The 11,633-nt window shown below is 46.4% G+C and overlaps 2 protein-coding genes across 2 annotated transcripts; both read right to left on the reverse strand.

Annotated features, from left to right (window-relative positions):
- Positions 1-100: 100 nt before the first annotated feature.
- On the reverse strand, positions 101-2,519 carry I302_108108 (uncharacterized protein; the record flags this gene model as incomplete). Its single annotated transcript, XM_065870597.1, has 6 exons — positions 101-549; positions 626-817; positions 882-1,617; positions 1,673-1,682; positions 1,758-1,826; positions 1,885-2,519. The coding sequence occupies 6 exons, from the start codon at positions 2,517-2,519 to the stop codon at positions 101-103; spliced, it is 2,091 nt and encodes a 696-aa protein (XP_065726669.1).
- Positions 2,520-9,066: 6,547 nt separating this feature from the next.
- On the reverse strand, positions 9,067-11,308 carry I302_108109 (uncharacterized protein; the record flags this gene model as incomplete). The annotated part of the gene is made up of 12 exons (XM_065870598.1): positions 9,067-9,189; positions 9,259-9,367; positions 9,448-9,481; positions 9,549-9,737; positions 9,804-9,834; positions 9,902-10,118; positions 10,193-10,529; positions 10,603-10,746; positions 10,798-10,818; positions 10,883-10,909; positions 10,965-11,218; positions 11,292-11,308. 12 exons carry the CDS (start codon positions 11,306-11,308, stop codon positions 9,067-9,069), a joined length of 1,503 nt encoding a protein of 500 aa, XP_065726670.1.
- Between the last annotated feature and the right edge of the window lie 325 nt (positions 11,309-11,633).

Raw genomic sequence — 11,633 nt, forward strand, 5'->3', positions numbered from 1 at the left:
GAGAGGTAATTGACGTCCACCTTCACATCACGTCCACTGTCCTGATCAACTTCTCCATCTAAGTTCTAATTTCTACTTTCTATTCCACTATTGTTCAAGACTAATTCAACAAGTTCTTCAATCCCGTCTTCGGCTTGATCTCACCACCATCCCCGGTCCCCTTCTCCCTATCTTTCTCTTTCATCCCATTCTCATTCCCCGTCTTGAGCGATCGAGGTTCCTCCTGAGGTGTCTTTCGCGGATCTGATGCCGAGGAGATGATGATTCCGTTCGGACCATGACCATGACCAGAGGGGGTAACAGCACCAGAGGAAGAGGATTGAGCGGGCGTAGGGAAATACGATACGTTAGGGTTGGACGATCGCGTCAAGTTTAACGGTAAGGGGAGGTTCATAGTATCTCCGAATCCTGCTGTCGGTCTAGACGAATCCCCAAACTCCCTTGTGGAAGGTAAGGCGATGGGGGTTAACCCGCTCGTGCTGGGGGCTAATCGTGGAGTGGGGGAGGTACCTCCCAGGGATCGCGTTAAGTTGGGTATCGCAGTTTCGACTATTTACCACAAGATACAATCAGCTACGGATTATCTACCCCGAAGAAGTAATTTGGTGTTTGATGTAGAACATACATGGAAAGCGAGTACGTCTATCGTCGCGATCCCGATCACGATCTCGTTCGGGAGCACGCTCACGACCACTCATACCTGCTCCACTAGCCATGATAGCCAGTGCGTCAGATGCCATCAACGCCTCGTATTTCTGACGCATCTCGCCATTCTGACGGCTGAGCGTATCTTGCAGAGCTTTCATTTCCATCGATGCTACCCAAACAATCGGATCAGTCCAAGTGCTTCACCAACATTCAATTCCGCTCAACAAACTCACGCTGATCACCTGCTGCCCATCCTACCATCTGTAAGAGGTAAGAGGTAAAATCCAAATTATACCGAACGTGCTCGATCCGATCGTTGTTCAGTACTTCGGTGATTCTCTGCAATCTCTCTTCGAGTACTGCAACTTGGTTCGACAGACTGTCGATCGGTGATTTCTGGGCTTGATGAGGGTAATAGGGTGAATCTGGTAAAGCCGGTGCCGGCAGAAAACGTTGGGCGTGAGCAGACAAAGGCGGTCTATTGGGATCAGGGTGGAATCGGGGCACTGGAGGTTGAGATTGTTGTTGTTGATGGGGATGGTGCTGGTGCGGTTGAGTTTGTTCAGATATAGGCGGTGGCATTCTCAACGAAATTGGAGGTGGAGCATTCCCATGCGAACTGGGTTGTCTTGACTCCCACAGCCCACCGGTGGTGGTGGGCCGGCTGTCCTCGTTGGGTCCAGAATATGGGAAGATGATATTTGCTCTTCCCTGTGGTGGGGAAGATAATCGGAGTGCTTGGGGATTGCCCTGAGGTGGCGGTGGTGCATCCCGCATCCAGCCAGCGATGGGTCTACCAAGCTCGGCAGTTTCCTCGGTGGGTGATATGGGCTGCCCACCTTCATGTGCGCTAGGGCGGGATGATTTCCGCTTGATACTTGCCAGGAGATGGGGTTCACCACGGCGGAACAGGCTGTGGCGGAATTCCCAAGCTTGCGGATCGACCGAGGTGGTATATATGTCGTTTACCTATCAGGACGTTAGCAATCGTTCATCTATATCGGACAAAGAGGGATCAACTAACCTTACTGAAACTGCGGGTAATAGAGTTTAGAAATAAGGTTAGAAGTGAAATGCATCGTCCTGGCGCCACAAATGCGAAAACTCACGAATACATGTTGAGCTGACGAACAAAACTTTGCCAATTGTTGTGTTTGAAGAAACGAGGTAGGACAACTCTACAGGAACACATCAGTACAGTTGATATCTATGCATCTGAGAGTTATGTCAACTCACTTAGCGAATTCCTGTGGGTTTGGACAGGTGAAGGTAGTTCCTTCGGCTGACCAATAGATCAACCCCGTTTTGACGATCTCTTCATCTTCCAGAATGGAATACAGCTTTCCCACGAACGCAGCTTGAGTTTTCTGAGGAGGATTGACCAGCGGTTGGCCCGAAGAAAGGTTGAAACCAGGTGGTGGACTGGAGTTTCTCGAGGCAGTAGCGGAGGTGGAAGAGGGATGATGGGCGTGAGAATGGTTGGGCTGACGAGATGACGAAGAAGCAGAAGCAGTCAAACCGCCTCGCTCGGCATCACCAATCACCCATGCGGAGGGGTACGATGAACGAGGACGATGCGAGTGCTGGCCTGCACCTGCCATTCTCTCTCTGAAAGCTCGGTCCCTCTCTTCCTCTGTTGAGTCGGATGGCGAGGAATAGGAAGAATGGGTGAACCTCGTGGAGGTGGCTGTCTGTGGCTGTTCGCTTTCTTCCACTGACAATGAATCAGCGGCATCTTGATCGCGCGTAGGATAGACTCGGTCAAGTCTTGCCTTCTTCTCGGAGCTGGTTGATGACGAATCCGCCAGGCGAAGGGAGAGTCTCCGCTTGCTGGGAGTCTCCGCAGCTGGTCTTCTGCCGTTGTCGCTCATTGAGTATGAGTATGAATGGAGTAAACGGTCAAAAGGGTATTAAGGACGAGGGTATGATTGTTACTGGAAGATTGTACAAGGTTGATATGTAATCATCAGAAGGAAAGGTGTGAGGGTTGTTGATTTGTGTTATATACTGTATATATCTAATGATTGAGGAGGTCGGTTCGAGGGGAAAGAGTATCGCCACACTGTGCACAGTAATGTAATATTGATGTGTATGATCTGCTAGAATAGGAAAGATAAACGCATGAGTCAGTCACGCTCTCTGTGTCTCTGATCGAAATGATATAAAGAACACTCCTTTCCCAGTCCAGAGTGATTCACTCGGTACTGCCCCCCATGTCATCCAACATCACCATCAACACGGTTCCTATCAAACCATACCATGTCGAAGGGCGCACAAAGTTTGAATCAGGTGAGACACCCGACAACATCTTGAGATCTTCTCTTCTGTCCCTTAATTTCACATACATACTCTTCCACATGCTTCCCCTGCGACCGTTCCACATGCATCCGTACAGCACTTCCTTCCTTCTCGACGTGATGCTGTGTACAGATAAGAAGAAACGGGACTTACCTTGGTCAACGTGTATTTGGACCGATTCTCAAAGAGAAGAGCCACCAGTGAAAGAGGGCGATGCGGTTGGCAGCTTGTTAAGCGCGATGATCTGAATAAACGCTGACGAGAAAGGGAGATCAAAGGATTTGACGGTATTTAAAGGTAACAGTATAGGTGACTGCGGAAATGAGTGGGGGAGGCGGACAGATACAGATAGATAAGCTTGATTTATTTTCAAGTTGGTTGATTCAATCTGACAAAGTTGAAAAGTCTAGAACGAGTTCTTTGGTAGAAAAGAAGATGATCAGCTGATGGACTGAAAAGTGTAAAATGATGGGGTGATGGATGATGCAGTGATCCGGGTTGTGATCCCGTAGTCCATTTCTGTATTTAAGGTGATCGATTGATGGGCAGTGATGGGGACCAAAGGGCGTTGATGTACATCCATGTAGGAAAGAAAACAAAGCGAATGTTGAAATGTCAAATTCGAAAAAAAGAAGAGGGAATCACGCCCAGTCACATATACACACACATACAGACTCAAGATTTCCCGATCAAAGAAAGAAAGATCAAAGAGAAAGGGACAAAAAGGACTCACCTTAGCGCAGTTCCCATCAATTACACCTTGTTCTCTTTTTGTTGCTTCTTGTTCTAAACCAAGTTGTATTGTACACCAATAACAATGGAACGAGGCAATAACGATAATGAACGTCGTGTTTAATGAACGTCGTGTTTGGTAGTCAAACTTTATTAACAATGACTTTGAGTCGGGTCGACAAGGGAAATGACGGGCGGTAGTGAACCAATCAACGTCTTTAGGCGAGAAATATCGGAAACCTCCTATGTTTTAGTGAGGGTATATCATCCAACTTGATTTTGAGCGGAAGGGACAACTTGCACTTCGGAGGGAAATCAATGGAAGTCAGATTGATGGGGATTTATTTTCTCGTGATTGATTTTGTCTTTATAGTGATCTAGTACCAAATCCTTGGTAAGTTAAAGGTGCAGAGGCCTCCTCCTAAATCAATCAATCATTCAGTCTAGTCAGCCGAATACTTTATTGTTGGTACCTTGTGTATCCTTAAACGAACGCACTGTACTCACAATTCACTTTGTTCCCGTTTCCTTGCCAAACAAGCTTGTTCTGACCTCTAATTCCAGGTATAACGCCTTTATTGTTATCCTAGCGTTCCGAGGAGATAGGGTCCGGCGGTAATTTGGGCTAGAGCGGACCAAAGTGGGGGAAGGATTGATCTAGATGTTGATGGAAGGATGGGCGGGAAGCAAGCTTTGTGTCTGTGTCGAGGTACAGACAGGGATGTGATGGTAAACAGTGATTGTGCTGCTGGTTAGATCCAAGAAAAGGGACACGAGGTCGTGGCTTTATCTACTTTTAGTCAGGTGATCTTGATTTTGTTCGTGATTTCCATTGAGCTTGATCACTCTGTCTGGTAACCACACTGAGATACCTATCTTATTCGAACTATGTAGTGTGGATCGAGTACGTTGTATGCCAAGTCAAGCCGACGGGTGATCAGGGGAGATGAGAGATGATTGACTGTCAAGAAACATTGATGACAATGGCTTTCACGAACCCCACAGTTGAGCAGATCGCTCCCTTGCTGCGCGATCCGATGTCGGAACCGGTAAGATCTAGGTGTCAGATGTATTTCTTGACACAGAGACCTGATGTGTATGTGTATGTGTATGTCTTGATGATGGTTACCTCGTGGGTCGTTTTCCTTCTGGTACCAAAGGATGTCTAGAGTGAAAGAGGTGATGTCCAAAGGAAGGTGCGTTCCGCACTAGCCGCCGGGAACAAAAGAGTGAGAGACAGATCAAAATGATTGATGGGGTTTTCGACCGTAGGGCTAAGGAAGATTGAAGCGGTTGTCCCCTGGTGATTAGTGTTAAGCAGGTAGTCGATCTACCAGGTAATATGGACTTGTCCAATATTGAACAACTCGGTATCTCCTTCAACGTCTAGAATCTTTTGCAATGTCCGAAATCGTCCTCACTCCACTTTGTTTAAACCGCGTGTTGACGTCGTTTTTTATCAATCAACTAGGTACTAGGTTCGATCAATAGATGAACCGTGCTCCTCCGTAACTGAAATGAGGGGTCAAAGCGTTGATCGTTGTTCCGGTCTGCCGTGCCGTCCCGTAGATCCTTTGGCCGTGAAATCGAGTCGAGTCAATCAACCAACACAACGATAGGGTCAAATACAGTGCCCTTTATCTTGTTCCTCGTCCGGTGGGTTGATGTGGGTTATAGGACACCTCGAGAATTCACAATGAACAATAAATAGTGAATTAGGTTGTTTGACTTTGGGTGGTAGCAATCTGCCACTAATCGATTCGTGTTCTTGTTCTTCAGTGATCGTTCCACTAAGCTTTATGACGGGACAGTCTAGAGCAATCGAAGGGTCCAGTGATTATGGTTCGATACAAGATATGTTCAAGTTCCCTTTCGACTTGCGACGATATATGCGATACTTCGACCTGGAGAACATTAGATCAAATTAGCTTCGAAATCCTTGACAAGTAACCTTCGCATTTGAGGTATTCTGTAAGCTTGATGTATGTGTACTGTCATTTACCTCTTGATACCTTGGTTCCGATCAAGGAGCCTACGAACTAATACGATGATTGATTAAACTCACTTGAATGGTCGGCAGGGTGAGGAGCTGTATGTATATCTTTCCCCAAACAGCTTGACGAGTCGCGTTGGGTATTGGGGTAAATGAACAGCACAGTACCTGAATTTCCGGAACTTGGATATATCGGAGATGAAACGAAGACTAACTTGCACCAAGTACGGTTGATATAGTCGAAGATGATATTGACAATGATGATGCAGAAATACAAGATGACGAATATAAACCAACTACTTGGCTTTAAGTTTGACTATCCGATATTCGATATTCGTTAATCTTCCGATTTTGATTTTGATTCTTGGTATTCTGGACCGTCCCGTTTGGAAATGGGAAATGGAAAAAAGGAATATACCTATATGTCACCTGAAAGATTACGACTTGAATGACCTGACCAATTTTAGACATATATTTTTGCTGATTCCCCATTCCATACCTTGCTCGCGAGTACGGTATGTCGCCCCAACTTTGAGTTTACAGTTATATTACTATTCTTGTATTCTGTATTCGTTTCTTTCCGAACGGTCCGAACCGAACCTGTGCTTGACTCGTTTTGACAACTTACCGCGATACTGGGACCTACCTCGAGTCAAGATTATCTCTTGGAAGTTAAGTTCAGATATACACCGTCACTGTGAATATGAGAAAGAACGGTACAACATCTTTAGGTTGGTCACATGGGCAACAAGGTGAGTTACTGGGTTACTCCTCCCGTTCCAGCAAATACAGTATCTCGCTCCTCTTCCTTCCTGCTTGATCCTTCAGTATCCTTACAGGTGGATGGATGGGTGGGTACCTATCTCGCTGTAATTTCGGCATTTCTCTTACTACACTGATCCCTGAGTCATGCCATTACGTCTTCGCGCAAGGCGGACTCTCGTAATCCCACAACAACCCTGATGCGCTTATGCGATTATGGGACAGGGAAGCAGAAGAGTTTAGGCTAAGACGATTGATTGTGTGATTGGACGGAGCGGAGTAAAAAGTTGAATTAAGGTTTTCACACTACAGTACCATGTTTTCCAAGATACTACCGAGGTTTGTCTTCCCCAGGCTTAATCTTGGATCAACCATCCTCCCTCCATCGTGTATTCACCACACCTGAACGGCGTGGCCTTGAATCATACAACCACACGACTCGACTGAAGTTGTCTCAGTAGTGACCTTGATAACTATCTCTCGATGGCTGAGACAGGGGAAGAACCGATACGATACAAAGTCGACGCTAGCATTGGTCTCGGATCATACAATGACATTCCTTCTGTGAGGTATGGTTTAACAGAATAACCTTGTCGCTTCCTTCTTTACTCTGCCCTGGTCTTGTTCGATCACCTGTGTACTGCCTACCTACCCAACAAAGTGATTAGGGTCTCCTCTCCATCCATTCGCGTAGAGTAAGTACGATTTGCCGAACGTCAATTAAAATTACTCTTTGACGTTTTCCTGGATCATCAGAAGACACTAGCACCATAATCTAAAACTTTATCCACGATATACCCTTAGATGAACTTGCACCTCATCCTCTCTCAAATCCTTGATCACGGAGTATAGCAGCGGTATCGTAAAGCCAGATCAGATCAGATCACTTACCAGCAGGGCACTTTGACTGTGACTGGACTGTGTTCTTAATTGGTTCCTGCATCGATCTACTAGTGTTCTTCTCTTCTCTCATGCTGTAATTATCTCGGAGTCGGAGTGAAATGCATTACTCATAAATTGAAAGGACGGCCTAGATCTGCTTGACTCGGCTCTGAGCTACAGCACTGTATAGAGTACCTACATGATGCTGTGCAGCTGTGCAAACGGGATAGAGTGAGGTAAACACTAACCAATCTCTGGACTCCACGTTCATTAGTGACTGACATCGATGTTCGAGAGAAGGGGGAGGTGACATACAATTTAACCCTTACCATCGTTCGTATCGTATTGCACCTTTCGGTTCTTCTCACACAATTCCGATACTGTCGGATCTCTGCAGATTGCAGCAGTACAAGCTGAGACCCAAAGAAGCGCTCCGAATTGTGTCATCAGAGGCGCCTGTACGGTATATTCGAGGCGGATTCGACAGAGTCAAAATGTGACAAACCAGACACGAGGACAGGGTTGTTTCCATGAGTTACGTGATGTTCACGAACAGGAACGAGCCGTTCGGAACTTTGTGTGTTTCTGGACCCCTTCTTCCCCAAAAGTGGGTTCTTCTCGTAAGTGTCTTTGGCTGATGATCTCATTTTACTCGTAGGCGCTGGTAGGCGAATGCGATCATGGTTCTTGGTTGGTGTGGGTGTACGTACGTTGAGTGGGAAGCTTCTTCTGCTTCATATCAAAAGCCGTGAAATCTGTTCTGCTTCCTTCGTTAATGTACACACCTCAAGCGATCCGGCAGCTCACGAGAATACAGCACCGGAATCAGATAGATACCATCCTGCAAAATACGATACAGCAACTCCCCCACTCATTAGCTGACGGCTCTTCCGACACTTCGGTTGAGCTGGGCTAGGCGCTCCAGGCGGTTATTGATGCGATGACAGGTAGCAACCGACATGATAGTAGTCGGTATTTTGGGAATTGGAATGTCATTATTAGACTTGCAAGGTATAATCAAGATGGATTACGACTCTTTTCTTCTCTTGCTCCGATATTTTTGGGTTTGGCTCTGCCGTGTACCGACATACAGTAGAACTAGAAGATCCGCTCGAAAGCTCCGCACGATAATTGATAACGTACATCTAGGGCTGCCCTCCAAACGGTTCGATCGACCAGAGCAGATATATACAGTATTGCGTAATGGTTCCTATCCCACGATGGTGGGATGGATTGTCATGATGTCTCACTGGACCCTCGTGGTGGCTGTGGCGGTGGCTCATCTTGGTTGATCGAGCTCGACCAAGCTCTACACCGAGGTTTGCTCAGTCGCTCGCTAACCTTACAAAGTGATAATCTCTATTGGTCGAGGGAGCGAAGTAAAATAATTCCGTCATCTCCGCCCTCTTCAAGCAGATTGGCAGGGTCCTTCGTCTCAGTTGGGGAATGAAGAAAATACGATGGTGGATCAGGCATAGAGTACTAGAGTACATCTTTGGTTGACTGTACAGGTTGGCACCTAAGTAGAAACCTAAAGGTAATCGCATGCTGATGGAGACCGACAGGTGACTGGATGCATGATGGAGATTACATAGAAGAATCTCAGCTCTACCCCATCTCCAATTCTCGTGACATCACTGTCAAAAGAAGGCTGTAAAGGGCATCCGCTGCGTGTGACTCGCTACCTCAGGGCATTGACATCTATACAATGTGATATTAACCTGAATGATTGATAACATAACGATACAACCTCATGCCAATCGAGGATGCAAATGCTCATCACCCTCAGGTTCTCCAGTCTTGCCATTGATAGTGGTCGTCGCCGTACTACCCAGACCTCCCGATAAATCCTCGTAGAAATCAGGTGTGAGGCCCTGTCGGAGCACTCATAATCTCAGCCAAGGGAATCTCAGATGTGCTTGGGGTTACAGGGGTTTACTCACTGCTTTGAGCCTATCAGCAGAATTGAAAGGCCCCTTTATCTTGCCTCTGAAATTGGCGAATACCTCGGCTCGGAAGGTCGTTATTGGGTCTACACCTTGTTTCTGGCACCTACAGTACAGTATGCGCGATCAATGGTTGGTCCTCCGTCCTTTTCCTCCTCGAAATACTGGAGAAAGAGTCACACTCACAACCATGTAAACCATCTATGTCCAGTAGTAACATCTACACCAAAATCGATTCGTCGATAAGCACTTTTCCCCTTTTGCATATGACTGATTGAATCACTCACGCGTTATCTCATCAGCATGTATGATCTCCAACACCCTGCTGCTCTCCTTGTCTCCCGCTGCTTGGAGTTTAGCCAGAGTTAACGGGTTCATATCGATCCCTCTGGCTTCCGCAACCAGGTGGATAATGGCAATTCGAGCGGAGAGGGAGTCGGCTGTTTGGGTTGCTGATTCCCATAATCCCGCGTGGACTGTGAGAGTAACTTATCATCAATTTCCTACTTCTGTATCTGAGTTAGGTATGAGAGCTTACGCACCAGTATGTGCACCGAAATATGATCCTAACTCCTGCGATGCGATTGAGATACATCAGTCGGGTTCTGCTGAGAATCATCACGTTGATATACTACCTCACCACTAGCCTCCTTGCCAACAAGGTATAATGTTTCGCCTCGTCCTCCGCGACCTTTGCCCAATCCAGGAAATACTCCACGGGTAACCTCTCCCCGTTATTGGTGGTGAAATCTGCGAATCTAGCTATAATGTCCCATGCCAGGTCTATAGCGTATTGTTCGATATTGGCGAGCGCATGCAACATCATTATACGTGATTTCTCTGAACCGCCTTTCCCACTACACCGTATAATCAGTATTCCGAATCTTATTGCGCGGTATAAATGATTTCGAGGGGAAGTCCTCTCACTCACCGCCTAGGCGCTTTACCAGGAGCGATCATCTCCACTTCCCTTGGTGGTTCATCCAACAATCCACCTTCTTTCTCCCTTTCTCTCCGTATTTCTCCGGTAGTTGGCCTGATAGATTTGAGCTTCCCCGCTCGTAGGAGAGTCACCGCTTCTCTCGTCAAAAGACACTTCAGCTCGGGATTGCTGGTACGTAAGATGAGATGAGCGAATCCTAGTAAGGTGTTTGGTAAATCGTCTGGTAGAGTTGCCGATGATTCGGGGAAGGAGGTGCGTGAGGAGTGGTCGATGTCTTCTGCTAGAGACAGTCGTGAGAGTGATGGGATCGGTGGATCGAGAAATTCTATATTATTCGTATGGGAGTACCAGCTCAGCATCAAGAGGTTGGTCAGATAGGACTATGAGATTTGGCTTACCCTCGCTTACACCTCTCATTTCTACTAATTCCCATTTCCGCTGTGGTGCGGATGGAGACGGATGAGGTGCTTCTACCCATACTTCTGCGTCTTCTTCTGTGCCTTCTACTCGTACTTCGTATGTACATGCTTGTAGTCCGGTAGCTAGATATAAACTTAGCAGATGATAATTGGTAAATTGTGCAATACACTTACAGCTCGAACCATCTTTTAGATCTGCACAATTGAGTTCGTTAGCTTAGATAGGAGATAGGAAGTGCGAGTAGACGAGCAAGCTTACCGAAATCATACTGGTGCCATGGACACACTGCGATCGACATCATCAGCACCAACATCTTCGTTATATGACATAGAAATCTTACCAATCGCCTTGGTATCCTCTATATCTTCAATCTCAGCATGACTTAACGGTGCTCCCAGATGAGGACATGTCTCTTCCATACAATACAGCTCTGGTGCTTTCCAAGATGGACCTGCTCCCTCTGTGGTCGGAATATCACTTTCTGGTTTGTTGATTCTGAATAACAATAATCGATGATATATGATAGGTGGATCAACGGTTCGGAGGGATAGGTGGAATCGGGTGTGGGAGAATGTCGCATTCAATGGGCATATCCTGTATGGTACACATATGCATGTCAGAGCCTTCTCCCTTGAGTGGTATGTCTGGTTTGTGATGGTGTACATACCTTATGAATGATTTCATGATGCTTCTCATGCTGCTCATGCTGTCTTGTATCTTATCTTGACGATTCACCAAATTTCAAACATTTTTCGATCATCGTTTGTCTTTTCTACATATCTAACGTGTCAACAGTACTAAACCTCAGGCACGGTTGTACCATCAACAGTCCCGAGCGTAATAAAATAAATGTCAATGTTGAAAAAGAGATCATAGCGATTCATTCAGTTTCAACCTCTTCATTCCATTCTATTCTCATTCAACTTGCATACTCGCATCATCTTGCTGGCCTTATGACCTAGTACCCGATGCCCAAGATACCCAACATCGTGACTTTTATACCGCAGCA

This window comes from Kwoniella bestiolae, chromosome 7 (assembly GCF_000512585.2).
Source record: "Kwoniella bestiolae CBS 10118 chromosome 7, complete sequence".
Classification (NCBI taxonomy): domain Eukaryota; kingdom Fungi; phylum Basidiomycota; class Tremellomycetes; order Tremellales; family Cryptococcaceae; genus Kwoniella; species Kwoniella bestiolae.